Here is a 15,588-nt window from a genome sequence, read left to right as displayed (position 1 = left end):
CAAGTTCCAAAGAATTAATATGTTGAACTAGGTCAGGATTGAAAATAGCTAACTTGACTGCTGGTGTGTCACCACCTCTCCTGGAATAAACCAAGACAATTCTTTATATATATATATATATTTAAAAAAAACCAGTTCAATTGTGTGATGCTATGTATTACATAAAGAAATGTCAAATAATTACATAAATGAAATATGAGTAAAACAAACTCATTTTTTGGAGGCTCCAGAGGCTGTACAAGAACACGACTCTCTCACACAACTTCTGTACAAGAAGAGCACACACCGTTCTCCTACAGCCTCCAAAAATCACACTAGAATGGGGGCTTGTTGGGAATAAATGCTGATGTGTCACCCAAAACATCATGGCATGTCACCTTTGACGTATCATAGGTTCACCATCACTGAGCAAGGTGCTCATTAAATCTACAGTGCGTTATAGCAGGGTTGGTATCTGAAAGTAGCAAGGAGATATAGAATTGTTCTGTGTATCCTGAGTACTTATGCTCAGTAATAATGGTGAGTAATGGTGAGATGAGGCTAATATAACTGTTTCTGCAGTACAGGCACTAGAGAAGCATATGCTGTATTGTTTCTGTGTGTTTCTGTGTGTATGCTGTATTGTTTCTCCAGAGTCTCTGGGGCATTGGGTCTTGGGGTAAGGAATCTTCCTATATCGGTCTTCAAGGACAGCTGAAGGGTCAGTGTCTATCTCAGTTATTTCATAAGTTTCAGAATAGTTATGAGCAGGCCAACGAAAACATTTTTGAATGCTAGGTTGCTATTTTCCCTGGTTTCCATCCACGTTCAATTATAACAACATAAAACAAGCAATTAAGGAATTTCAAAGCGGTGGCCAGATGGACAATCAAAGGGTCATTATTTATTTGGAGGCTTGAATCACAGCATTTGGAATAATGAACCTTTGTCCTTAATCCTGCTGTCCATCATATTAAAAACACAAAGATACAGACGGGGGGGGGGGGATGTTGCTTTTATAAAAAGAGCTGCAAACTACAGAAAGGAGCTTGAACTAACAGTGTTTCTGAGTTTGATGGGAAAAGAAGAAACCTTATTTGCTGTCAGAATTTTTATCATGGTAAGCCTTCTTCAAATTTTAAATGTGTCTATTGATTGTAATCATACTGCAAAATGTAGATGTACACCTTCAAATGATCTCAGATGGACTAGCTGCTTTGATCAGAAGGCATTCAGTAGCACAGTTTCAAACTAATAGACTTTATTAAAAGTTATTGTGAACTACAGCTCACTTCTAATTTTTGGCTAATGTGGCCTAATACATCTGTCCTATAAGTGTCTACTTAATTCAGAATAGCTATCATTTTGGAAATTTGTACTTATTTTATTCTGTGTGCTTAATGCAAATGATCAATGCCCAAAGTGCAGACAGGATCATGTTAAATTGTAATATGTTAACTTGTAATATGGTATATATTATAATAGCTTGTGTAAATAATAATAATAATAATAATAATAATAATAATAATAATAATAATAATAATAATAATAATAATAATAATAATAGATCAATAATAATAATAAGTTGGAAGGGACCTTGGAGGTCATCTAGTCCAACCCCTGCTCAGGCAGCAAACCCTATACCATTTCAGACAAATGGCTGTCCAGTCTCTTCTTAAAAACTTCCAGTGTTGGAGCATTCACAGCTTCTGGAGGCAGGTTGTTCCACTGGTTAATTGTTCTAACTATCGGGAAGTTTCTTCTTAGTTCTAGGTTGTTTGTCTCCTTGGTTAGTTTCCATCCGTTGCTTCTTGTCCTGCCTTCGGGCACTTTGGAGAATAGCTTGATTCCCTCTTCTTTGTGGCAGTCCCTAAGATATCCAATGTGATTTGCCAGTTTATTGTTTCGTTTTGCTAGTTTGCTAGATCAGGGATGTCAAACTGGCAGGCTGCGGGCCGGATGCATCACGTGCAGGCCATGTCCACCCCGGCTCCACAAAGGCAAAAAAATGTCACGATATGTCACGTGACACGATCAAGTTTGGTACCCATGATATAAACGATTCCTATCACTGTAATTTATTAAATCACAATGGTTCAATTTGCCTTTGTACAGATCTAATTAGAAATAATGCTGCTTTACCATGTCTTCCTCTGCTTTATCTATATCTGAAGAGAGAAGCAAATCCATCTATACAACTTCATAAGATAAGACAAATTGACAGGCTACCTGAATCCTTTGGTAGAGATTGTAGCGTTTAAATGTTGAGGTAAACCAAATTCAACTTTCCACATTTTCAGCAAGAAAGGGCACCTTTTTCCCAGTATTCCTTTCCTCTCTTCATCTAACTGGGAAATTTCATTTTCTAGTCTCATTTTGAGACATTGTTAGGGAATTACAAAGGCCATATGCTCTGCAACTCATTAGTCGGATATATCTGACCCACGTCATTACAGCATTACAGCATTTAATTCATTGCTTCCCAATGCACTTTGGGCTTTTTACTTAGCATATGTGCTTGGACAGTCATGGTTCGTTTTAGAGCAGCTTTGGCAGTGTGTTAAGTAAATGAAGCATAGTTTGTTAATAGATTTCTTAGCTTATTCCTGATTTGCCTTTGTCAATTCAGAGATATATAAGCTGGAGCGGGTGGGGAGGAAACATGTATACGTATATACATGTAGCCATATTACAATATGGCTTAAATGCTAACTTGCAATGCTCGGGAGATTTTGCTCAGGTATGCTTGTGAAGATGTGACTGCAGTTGATGTTACTCATGGAATCTAACATGCCACAGCTTTGAGGAGTCTTGTGCACAAGAATCACTAATTATCCAGTACTCATAGGAAAACTTTTCTTTTAGAATACTTTTTTATTTAATTTTAAACAAAAATGAAGCTCCTGTTCTGGTGGGAGCAAGTGGAAGCTGAATGCTGTTTTGAATGCTGGTATTAAGTTCACCCTAAACTGAGAGATCAAAACCCAAGATGTAAAGCATGACATGAATAAAACAACAGAGTCACAGTGCCAAGAGCTACAGGACTGCTGATATCAACTGAGGGCAAAGAGAATTATTGATCCCTAGGAGAGCAGGTCATTACCACACTCAGCAAAATACTCACTTTCCTGATTAGCTTTATAGCCTTTTGCTGAAGTTTATTACAATAAAGGGGGAAAACAGGTACTTTATCCAGACAGCAATGGAGAAGTATATCTTTCCCTCTCCATATCAAATAGTCAAATCAGTTTTGATCCCTAGAATGCAGATAAACCTCAGGATGCAAGGGCAATCCTACCTCTCTCCATGGACCTTTCTTGCAGGGGTGTTGTTTAACAGTTTATCAAATCATTGGGTAAGCAATCATGATGCTAAAAGCTATATCATACTTTTTGTACAGTAACTGGTGGCAAAGAGTCTCTTGCATCCAGCTAAATTCTGGTTAACTACACTTACATGCCTGAGCAACAATGCAAAAATAGTCTGCCATGGAAGTTTCCTGATGGTCTCGCATCCAACTATCAACCAGATCTGACTGCATAGCTTAATTTGAGATTAAAGATATAGGTTTCCTGTTGGTTCTGTCCAACTCTAGGGCACAATGCTCATCTCTGTTTCTTGGCTGAGGGAGCCAGCATTGTCTGAAGACAAATTTCCTTAGTCATGTAGCCAGCACGGCTATATGCCAACTTCACACGGAATGCTCTTATCTTCCCACCGAAGTGGTATCTATTAATCTACCTGCATTTGCATGCTTTCAAACTGCTAGGTGAGTAGGAGCCAGGGCAAGTAACAGGAGCTCACCACATTGCGCGGAGCTCAGGTCTTGAACCTGGACTGTCACTCCTCCAGCTAACAAGCTCGGCATCTTTAACCACTAAGCCATCATGCTCCCCAGTTTCAGATTAGCCAATGTTGAATACATGCTTCCACTTGCTATGCCAGTAAATTTTAATGCTTTTCATGAAAAGGTCATTTCTTTCCATCTAATATAAGCTTCAAAAAAGGGCGAAGCTAGGTCAGGGTTATGGAGCCAAAATGTGAGAATTCCACTTCCAAACAACTTATCAAAAAGGTAATGGAAGCAACAATTCCTGGGCCTCAATGGGTTTGCTGTAATCTTAATCACCACTAATATGGTGGTCATGTCATAAATAGTTAAAACAGTGAAGAGATATGAATGCAATCACAGATATCCATTCTATTCTTGAAGTATATTCCTTTTTCTCTAGCAGAATAATGTCAAGTAATGTATGTGTTGTGTAGCAACCATGAACAACCAGTTCTTTTAGGTGACTCCTTGATCTGGCTATATCTCTGCTTTCAGAATATCAGCAAGTGGATAAGGTTTGCTGGCACTGTCATAGGAGATTTTGTAAAAGTGAGATGGTTAGACTGCTAGATGCAGTCTTCACAAATTACTATAAAACGAGAGATGTGAACTCCATAATTGGATTGCCATTTTGTTTCTCTGGGGGGTGGGAATTACTCCGGGAAGCTTCTCACCCTATGAAACGGGCAGATTTTTGCAAAAGCAGAGAGAACTCGGTTCACCCATTACTCTGAGCTATGGTTTCCCTCGACTTGCCCTGTGGAATAAACTACGATCGGCTTGGTTCACAATAAGACAAAATTAAACAAAACGCACCCGAATCCAAGTCTAACGGCAAAGCCATCAGGAAACGCTGCCTTTTTTTTTTAAATTCTCAGGGATTCTCCTCATCATTTAGTGAACGGTACAGTCGGGCTCACCCAGAGGTGTTGGGGCAAAATCTCTCCCGACTGCCAGCCAGCGTCTCTAAAGGTCCCGGGACCATGCAGACGGGACGGAGGCGCCCTGGGAAATCAGCCTCGGGGAAGCGCTAGCGCAGGGGTCGGCAACCTTGGCTCTTTTATGACTCGCGGACTTCAACTCCCAGAATTCCCGAGCCAGCATAGCTGGCTCGGGAATTCTGGGAGTTGAAGTCCGCGAGTCATAAAAGAGCCAAGGTTGCCGACCCCTGCGCTAGACAAACGCACCGAGACCGCCAAAGGCGCACGCTCTTAATCCCGCGGAACAGGCGGCGGTGGCCGCCTCGCCCCTCCCTGTCCGCGCCTTGCACCGACTACTCCTCCCCTCCGCCTACTGCCGCGGAAGGCTCATAAAGTCAGCCTCCGGCGGGTCCAACTGAAATTGCTCAGCCGGAGACCAGGAGCCAATCGCAGGCGGGCGAGTCAGCGAGCCAGCGCGGAGCCGCCGAAGTGGCTAGCTAGCCGCTCGAAGGCTTTGGGCGTCGAGGGAGGGCGGAGTGGCCGCCGGGGATTGCCCTCTTGAGGAGACCCTCGGCCAGCGCCTTGTGAGTATTCAGCTCCTCCCTCCGAGGATCTCTCTGAGCGGCTTCTTTCGCCTTCTTCCTTGGACATCCCGTTGAGAAATGTCAGCGTGAAGGAGAGACCAGGAGAGGGCTGGAAGTTCGCCCACCTCAGCCCCGTCGCTCGCTCTCCAGTTTGGCAGCCAAAGTTCCCTCCCCCCCCATTGGCCCCACCCAACCCTTTCTCTCCATCCCTCCATCTTGACCTGGTGATGCCACCTTAAGGGGAGATCCAGTCATGATGGGCCAAAATGAGCCTCTGTTGGCCTGGCCTCAGACTGCCAGAGTACTGGACCACCATTTCCATTGTCTTTAGCTGGCACCCTAGCTGAGCTGATGGAAGTGGGCTCTGGTTTAGGCCAGGTTTGAGGATGGTTGTGTGGAAGCACCTCCATGGCCTGTGAGGAATTTTGGGGGGGGGCAATTTATGTCTTGAGCAGCCATCCATTCCTGTAATGCTTCAATGACTGGATTAATTTGGCTTCCTGCAAAGGGGTCAAAACCTGGCTTTGTAGCCTTGCATTGGGGGCCCACATGGCCATGGGGCTGGTTGGTCCATACCCCCCCCCATTGTCTGCCTTTATTAACAACTCCAAATCTTCCCATCTTGGAACTTTCCATTTTTTGTAATTTTATAATGTTTTACATTAAAAAAATCCTAAATTATTTAGTTTTAATCTTATATTAAATTGTATACCACCCAGAGCCCCTCTACAAGGGAGATGTGTGGTTAAGAACTTTGATACATAACATAACATAACATAACATAAGATAAGATAACATAAGATAACATAAGATAACATAACATAACATAACATAACATAACATAACATAACATAACATAACATAACATAACATAACATAACCCATAATTAAAGAAAAGGAACCTGTGAACTGGGCTGATCATTTAAGGAAAGCAACTGAGGGCCAACTTACTTAGTCCCTACAAACATAGTATTGTCATTTACTACTAACATTAGCAACCAATAATTGCCAGATGAATCATTTTTAAATAATTATATTGTATAGATAAAACATATCATAATGAAAACATATAAATAGCAATAGCACTTAGACTTATATACCGCTTCGAATAAAACATATAGATAAAACAAATACAACTGCATAATAGAAATACATTCTTTTTTTAAAAAAAGAATTAAAAAGTTAAAAATTAAAATTAAAAAATTAAAATTAAAAATTAAAAATTAAAAAGAAACTTCTCCCCTTCATCCCCAGCAAGTATAATCAACATGAAAAACTTATCACTATCTCTTAAACATCCAACCAAGCACCTCTTCATTCCATGCCTCCCCCATTCTCTATAAGCCTGTCTCTAAAATCTCATAGCTGCATATTGTGGGAACAATCCAGAGAAAAGAAACATTTTTTGGGAATATTAAAAAGGCAGAATATGTTTCCCCAAAGAAATAATGGAGAAGACCTTTAAAAAGGCAGAAACTTCTCCCTCCCCCCAGCCAGACAACTCAGCAGAAACCAGCTTTTAGAAATGCAGATGTAATAATCCATTCAGGAAGGTTGGAGCCCTCCAGCTAGAAGCTGAAGAGATCAGGAAGTCAAAGACCCTTAAAATCTAACCCAAACTCTAAGATAGGATATAATAGGATTAACCCACCACCATCAGAATACCAGAAAGGCACATCCAGACTCAGGTCAAAGTTCATGACATAGGAACAACTCCAAACAAAAGCCCAAGAAGGTATAAAACCCCACCCCCTACTACATGTACTCTCACTTTTCTTCCAGAGCCATCTTTCTGCCTGGCTCTCCTCTTCAATAAACTACAACCTTCTTTCTAAAGCAGTCGCCATGTTGTTTATTCCCAGCTTGAACTGGACCCTGATGAAGACTTCTTCTTCAACAATATTAAACAGCAAAAGTCCATTAAGATGATCAAAAATAGCACAAATATTGCAAATTGTATATACTATAGCCAGTGGTGGGATTCAAGTATGTGAACAACTGGTACTCTGTGTGGATGCCTCTTCCAGAAGTCCATTCTGGGCCCGGGCCACAAAAAATTAGCTACTGGTTCTGCCGAAGTGGTGTGAACCAGCTGAATCCCACCACTGACTACAGCCAATTTAATCCTTCCCGTTTCCTCTTTTCAAATAAAGTCTCAATCAGAAAACAAACATTACCAGAAATAACCATCATCATTCATCCCAATCATAAAAGCTCTAGACATCACCAGAAATAACAACCCATTATTTTAATCTTGAGCAAATAAACCAATTTTGTGTTCTTTCTCTCAATGATCTTTAAATTCCTCAAAGAAAATTCTAACATCTGCTTTCTTATTCTTTGTCTCTTCTCTCAGAATTCTTGTCATCTTTTTCAGATCCCTTTTGTAATTCCAGTGTGGCAATTCCAGCCAACCCTTTTTGTAAATCTAATGCAATAAAATTATCCACATTGCTCTTCTGATTTGTTATCTGAATCATCCAAATTCATTTGTAAATCCATTATCCATCTCATTCTTGTAGACTATAATTTTTAAATCCTTCTGCAAGTCAATTTAGTTTTATTCAATGGAGCTTGTTCTTCAGTAACACCTTCTGATTCTGCTATGAAGTTAAATAGCTCAAAGACTTTCATCAAACATTTATTTTAAGCTAGCCATCTGGTGTCCTCTAGTGTTCAACCTTCAAAGTCATCTTATCACTTTCAAAGTAAAAACAAGAAGATTTTCTCTGGAGAAAGAATCCTTTGAATTATCTTCAAAGTCTTAAATCAAATCCATTTGAGCCCTTAATCCATTTAAAACTTTTAAAAGGCAACAATATTCTTCCTTTTGCTGTAAAAAAAATTACTACAAATCATTAAACTTGTAGTTGAACAATTTTTAAAGGACTGAAGGGGGCTTGCTAGTGATTTCAATAACATTTGCCCATCTGAAGGTTCTCAGTCTTTAAAAAAAACAGCCAAAGAGGGGTAAAAGCCAGAATGATTCTGAGATGAGCCTTGGTTGAACATAAAGTCCATATAGAAGACATTAGCAACAATGAAATCCCAGCCAATCTCAAAATGCAGCTCCTGTTGCCTACTGACAAAAAAAGCTTGCAGAATACATAGGGATAAACTTGCAGTCTCTCCTTAGTGATTTTGGCAGCCCAAATCCTGCATTCAAGCACTGTTTTTGGCTGCCGTGTGCCAGTTTGCCATGATGAACAATGCTCCATGTCACATAGGATGAGGTCTGTGGATGCTACTTTCCATTTGTAAACTCCCACCCTTTTCTTGCTATTTCTCATAGCAGCGGGGCTGATGTGTCTGCCACCTGCAAACATCACAAATATAAGCATCAGCTATTATTTTGGGACTCACATTTTGCATTTGCTGATTCTTTTGCCAATTAGGTTAAATTGTTGCTGATGTCCTAACATGCTCTTCACTTCCTCCTAAATATGCCCAATAGCGTCTTTTGTCCCCATAATGTTGCCTTCACCTTGTCTGCAGCCCATGAGTGGGACAGGATTTAATCAGTTTTAACTCTGGCAGGATTAAAACAGTAATTTCCCCATTTTCTGTCACCATCCAAGGGCAGCCTCAAAGTGTGTAAAATTTATTAGGCTTTAATACCTAATACCATTACCTTAGACAGAAGTCAGGACTGGCAGTAATTGCAAACAAAAGTGATAGAGATGGGATAGCAATCAGCAATGGGCATCTGTCATGCCAGTGTTATTTTTTGCCAACTCGGGGATGGGGTGGATAACATTTACGGTAGGTAGCAGTTAATGAACCTTAACTAACTGTTGTAAGAGTGTCTCTGGAGTTGGGTAGTGTGCATTCATGACTTATGGATCAAAAGCTGAGTTGTACAGTTTTGTAATATTATAAGAGACACACACACATACAATATGTATAAGAAAGTAAGTATTTCATCTTCTGCTGGATAAAGAAATTTTTATCACAATTCAGGCCTCTGATCTTTATGCCTGTCTGCTTGCATGCTCCTTCCAGTAAGATGGAAATCTTGTACAATTATCCTCAACTGTAACCAAATGTGCCTTCTGCCAGAAATATGTGGTAAATTTCTTTGTTAACTTCTCCTGTATTTCTATTCTCATTCTTCTCTCTGCATCTAAAGGATGCTAGATAACTCTCACAAATAATGCTGAAACTGATGCTAACCAGATAGTGGGTAGTTTTATTTGGTAATAAGCAGTCTTTTATAGCCAAACTTGTATACTTACATTGATCAAAACTGTATCGGAAGAGTATGCAAGTATACTTGTAATTAGGTTGGGATCTGTTGTGACATGAAAACCTTTTTCCCCCCAATTTTTTGTTTATTTAGATCTATGCCTCAATAAATGTTGAAATAATCTACCCTGGTCTCACTAGCATGACAGGATCCAGTAGTGAATTCTAGCATACAGACTGATCAGAAAAGCAAAGGGAGGGAGGGTTCAATCTCACCTACTCCAGGGATTTTTAATTAATAGCTGGAGAGCAGAACTTTTAACAAGCCCCTCCCATTGATACCAGTCTGCAGGAGCCAGCATGGGAGCATTGGGCCATGAGGCAATTGCACTGTTCTTCAAGAGCCTTGGTGGAGCAGTGGGCTAATGCCTCCTTAAGTAACACCAGCTGCCTGCAATTATTGCAGGTTCGCATCCCACCAGGCTCAAGGTTGACTCAGCCTTCCATCCTTCCGAGGTAGGTAAAATGAGGACCCAGATTGTTGGGGGCAATTAAGCTGACTTTGTAATAATGCCGCTTGGGGTGTGTGTGAAAGCCCTAATAAGCAGGCATATACATAGAATGAAGGCTACTGCTAAGCTTGTAAGCCGCCCTGAGTCTTCGGAGAAGGGCGGGATATAAATGGAATTAAAAAAAAAAAGGCTGCTGGACTTAGAGTAACATCATGAGGTGGCCTCTTTGAGTGGCAGCAGTGGCATTTGGGCTAAAATCAAGGCCTGGGCCTCTGCACCCGACTGAGCCTCAGTGTTTGCTACCGAATGCCACTGAGTAGCCTAGATTGAGGGACAGCTGATAAAGAATTATTTCCCTTTTGTTTGGATGTGTGTGCACGATACCACAGCAAAGTCAAATTAGGCATTTTCTGAATTTTTGACATACTGAGCCCAAAAGGTTCGCCATCACTATTCAAGAGGGAAATTCCAGATCTGGCACATTATTGTTGCAAGATATCATTATGTTTCAATACCGTTAAATCTATTTGGCAGTTTGATTTACTTTTTTATCCAATTTTATGCAAGCATTTCTTTTTCAATTTCTCAGTCTACTTATTACTTACTGCAGCGTTTCCCAACCTTAGGAACTTGAAGATGCGTGGACTTCAACTCCCAGAATTCCCCAGCCAGCTATGCTGGCTGGGGAATTCTGGGAGTTGAAGTCCATGCATCTTCAAGTTCCTAAGGTTGGAAAACGCTGACTTACTGTATAAATGATGGGCTATAAAATACTAAGTAATCATTTCATCTTGTATAACTCTAAATATTTTTTTAAAGATGCTGAACCATGCCTTTGTAACCTGCAGATATTCTACATCTCTCTTATCATGCTACCCTTTGGAGTGGGCAATTCCTTATTTTCCAGTTCCTTATCCCTGGAGGAGGAGCTTTTCAACTACATTGATGAACATCAGAATGAATTTGTTCAGGTAGAAATGCAGAGATTGTGAGTTTTGCTAACTAAATGCAACCCAGGTCTGTCTGTCTTAACTTGGAGAACTTGCTGTTTTTTAGCAAAGATTATTGGCATGTCAAAGGCCACAGCTTGCTAGTTTGAACTACAGTGCAAAGAGTATTAATACTGATTGGGAGATCAAATTCCTGATGCAGTATCTTCTCCACTATCTGGATCAATAAATGAATTTCTGCTTCAATGGGTTTCATACTTTATCCAAAGGTGTTTCATTGATTGCTAGTTCATTCAACTTTTTGCTTGTTTTATAACTTGAGCTGTCAGGGTGGTATATATACACATTTATTAAATTTATATCCTAAGTTTTTTCCACTGGTAATAGGCATGCTAATCTCTTCCAGTTGCACCTTCACTATAACAATGTCATGAGGTTGAGTGGGGTGAGAGACAATGAGTAGTCCAAAGTCACCCAGGTGGGCATGGACTTATGGGAGTCACCCCATTCTTGTTCAAGCCAAGTACAGGTACTGGAGTAGGAAAAAGGGAGACTCCCATAAGTGCTCAAAACATTAAGCAATTGTAAGAACAGTACATAATAAAACTCAGAGAAAACTAGAAGCAAAGATTAAAACAACAAACTAAATCAAAGTAAATCCAGGAGCATTATTAAACAGAGTGGCACACATTACAATACCTTGGAGAATCAAAAGATCATTACCTGACCTCAAGAACATTGATCAATGGGGTCTACAAGAGTTTCTCTACACAAAGGGCACGGCAAAGTTGAATGTGACCAACTATGGGAGAAGACATTTTAAATAAATATTTATTTATTAATTAAATATTTTAAAATAAATTCTGCATCTTAAGCAACATTGCTGGTGGGAAAGCAAAGTAATGGCAATAATAGCAATGCCAGAACTGTCTCTGCCTGTTTTGCGGACTTGAAATTTAAGGTCTTTCAAAAACAACCTTCAGTAGGTAAGATACTATTAATGATTCCAAATGAGCATAAATAGCTGTTCAAGCAAACAGTTTAGAAGCAGATTGGAAAACATGCTGTAGGCACCGAGGCAGTTTGTGCCTTCATTGACCAAGTTGGGTTGAGTGGCACATCACAATTGTCAATTCAATTATTTTGATCATGGGTGGACAATTTGCAGCCTGTAAGCCATTTATTGTCCCGACAACCCACTAAAGTGAATGGATCTGAAGAGGGGAGGCATTGGAGATTGTTAAGAGGTAAAATGAACATTTTAAGCTTTGCAAAGAACAGTTAAACCTCTCAAAAGCAAAACTATCCTCCCACATTGAAACATTTCCTAGATGCAAAACAAACAGACCTGGACTGAAAACTCTTAACTGCTCTTACTCCAAGGATATCATACTGTCTGCCCACAGAGAGGAAACAAACATTAAGTGTTGCCCGCTATTCAGAAAAAGACTATCATGATTACTGAGAGAAACTAACCCCTCTTATCTGGATGGGACCTCAGTTTCTAAGTTATGGTTCAGAACTGTATGCCTCCCCAACAATAGAAGAACCAGTCCAAAATATCAGAACATGAGCATATCTTTTGTTATTAATATTAGTTCTTCCCAAGCTCCCAGTAGACAACAAAGCATTTCAGAATTGTGAATAAAGAAACAGAAATAACTTGCTACTTTTATTTTGGCTCTCCAAAGTAAGATAATGGCACTTGTATTATTCACTGTGCTGATGGGCATTTCTGCAAAACCAAGAGAAAAGTTATCTCACAATGCAGAGTGAATGCAATTATCCACTCCAAACAAAATTTCAGGACAAGAAGATTGTGTGGGTGGACATTCTTATAATGTTGCTGTTATTCCTCTCTGATTCTTCTTCTTTTTTAAAAGGGAGATTGCATGCTGACAAGTCCTTTAGAAGTAATTAGAAGGAAGTAGAATTTACAAAGATGGATTGCCTGTGTAAAGCCTTCCAAGTGCTGTCATTTTTAATGAGCTTTCCTAGGGACACCTAATGTATTTCTAAGAGCTGGTGCAGCAGAATGGCTACAACAGTATAATGAAAACTATGAATCAGGAAGGCACACCTTTGATATGAACCCTAGGCAAGATACCTCAACTCTTCTCCTTCAGCCCTCAACTCTTCTCCTTCTCAACAGGGAGACTTAATGTTCCTATAAACAGATTCAGATAAGACAACAAAACAAGGCTTTTATATTAGTTACATTCTAGATATTTAAAAAGCACAAAACATGATGTGCTAGAGTGCACAGTATGTTCTAATTAAGCAGTGTGTAAGAAAATACACAAAGCATTTGACAAAATTGCATTAAGCTTACCACATTTCTTAGATATTTCATAGATAATGCACAAATTATATATATATGTGTGTGTGTGTGTGTGCGCAGAAATTCTCATTTTAGACAATAATTGGATAATATGTTTGATTCACTAGGAGAACTAGAATTATTCAGAAGGTATATAGCTAGGCAAATGTGACACGGCTGTAGGAAGAAGCAGGTTCTGCAAGAATCTGTATATAAATAAAATGGAACCATAATCCACATTTTAAACATAGTTCAGATATTGTCTCTTGATCTGATTTGCATAATGAACATATAGATAACAGTATAACACTTTTATGACAATACGAGTTTTATCTCTGGCTTTCCTTTCAGAAACTTAAGGAATGGGTGGCTGTAGAGAGCGATTCTCAACAGCCACGTCTAAGAGCAAAAGTCATAGAAATGGTCAAAATAGCTGCAGCCAGTCTTGAAGACTTAGGAGCTACCGTGACACTCAATGATATGGGCATTCAACAGGTACTGGTCCTTGCTTCCATCAAAAGAGTAATGCGCACAAATACAAGGAATGTCTGTTCATGCAATGGGAACAATGTGGAGTTATCAGATCTGGTTTACAAAAAAATCTAAACAAATTGCAAGATAGCAGCAAAAAAATCTGGTTGGTAGGAGAAAGACGGTACCCCAGATTAGGGAGCCGTAAAGAGAAAGATGCGGGATGATGTAAGGCAAAGTTATTTGAGTCCACATCCATGGTTATTATTATGGTTATTAGTCTTACATTTTTTTACATTTTACATGTATATTTTACCTGATTACAATTTTGGATGGTTTAATTGTTAGGCTAAGAGGCTAGGTTTCTAATTAATTAAAGGGCACCAAAAAGGTAATAGTTTCTTGGAAGTTATTTGTTGCTTTCCTTCCAAATTCTCTCTAATAAAAGAGTAAATATAATTTTTGAATATTTCCCCTTCTTCCTCTACTCCAGGGGTCAAACTGCCGGCCTGCGGGCTGGATGCATCATAGCAAAACCGCACCCATCCCATTGCTGGCAATGGAAAAAAAGTTGTGATAGGTCGCAACACCACATGTGACGTTGCGACTTTGACACCCTTGCTCTACTCCAGTTACAAGCCATGTTAGTAGTTTAGATTTAGTGTTCTACTAGACAACTTGAGACCATTGGGTCATTGTTTCAGAGATATTTCCTTACTTAAGCTGAGAAACAGAATGACCATGGGATGGGGGGGAAACAGTGAGAGTGATTTCCAACTTCCTGCCGCTTCCTAATTGACTGTCCTTGTAGGAATCTGGCAGGAAGCATTGGAAGTGACAATCATGTGAACACAGCAGTGCAGTAGCACTGAAGTGGACACAACTTTGCCAGATTTTATTCCCATGGGAATCATGGGTCTTGGATTTTGGATGCCTTCTGTAAGTTAGCCCATGTGTGATTGATTAAAAAACTATTGCCCTAAAAATCTATTTTACTAAGTTATAAACAATCAAATAGGCACAAGAGTTTTAGTGGTACATAGATTAAAATATTTCTTCATGGAGAACAGATTCATGTGTTCAGATTCATGTATCAGATTGTATCGTATAATTGATGAAAATAATCTTATTTTACCTCTGTTGTTTAATTGTTTGAAGGTTTGTTGACCTTGTTGGTTTTAAGTAAATGTGATTTTGATAAGGGAAAATAATTAAGTGGATTGGGTTGAATTAAGTGGCTCCCCCCCCGAGTTATTATTTTAATTATCCAGCATTTGTTAATACCTTAATGACCTTATGGTATACCGTAATATACCTTAATATATTATTTGTCACTTCGGGGGGAAAAAACAGGAAAATTTTAGAAGAATGTGTTTTGTCTTTGCCTATCTTCAAGATCAGATAGTAGGTATTTAGGACCTAATTAGAATCCAGTGTAAGGTATATGTGTAGATTCCTCCATAAAGAAAAGAGAGAAAAAAAATAAAAGGTTCCAGGTTCAATGTCCAGATAATGTGGGCAAAGGTCCTTTGAAACTCAGAACTATTATCAAACAGTATTGATAGTACAATACAGTAGCCTAAATCAGTAAAATCCCCACAACTTCAAAACAGTAGCAGGCAATAATCATATGGAGGTGCCATTGTGATAACAGGAGATTTGCATGGTTACTGAACACAGGGATGCTCTCAAGACAAGGAGATGGGCCATGTAAGGGCCCAGGTGAGCAAGACGTAGGGCAGGGGTCTTCAAACCTGGCCCTTCTATGACTTGTAGACTTCAACTCCCAGAATTCCTCAGCCAGTGTGCCTGGCTGAGGAATTCTGGGAGTTGAA

The 15,588-nt window shown here is 39.5% G+C and overlaps 1 protein-coding gene across 2 annotated transcripts in view; it reads left to right on the top strand.

The window, feature by feature from the left end:
• The first annotated feature begins 1,066 nt into the window (after nucleotides 1–1,066).
• CNDP1 (carnosine dipeptidase 1) overlaps nucleotides 1,067–15,588 on the top strand; it is a 37,956-nt gene continuing 23,434 nt past the window's right edge. Inside the window, exons 1-3 of one of the 2 annotated variants that reach the window (XM_081324658.1) lie at nucleotides 1,067–1,099; nucleotides 10,861–10,983; nucleotides 13,634–13,777. In XM_081324658.1, coding sequence (XP_081180784.1) covers nucleotides 1,097–1,099; nucleotides 10,861–10,983; nucleotides 13,634–13,777 — 270 coding nt within the window. In that variant the 5' untranslated portion in view covers nucleotides 1,067–1,096. Of the gene's footprint in view, nucleotides 1,100–5,160; nucleotides 5,316–10,860; nucleotides 10,984–13,633; nucleotides 13,778–15,588 lie in introns of those variants that run through there. The other variant, XM_081324659.1, reaches the window with a different exon arrangement.

This window comes from Vipera berus, assembly GCF_964194415.1.
Source record: "Vipera berus genome assembly, chromosome: 3".
Classification (NCBI taxonomy): domain Eukaryota; kingdom Metazoa; phylum Chordata; class Lepidosauria; order Squamata; family Viperidae; genus Vipera; species Vipera berus.
This window is presented reverse-complemented; position numbering and strand designations above follow the sequence as displayed.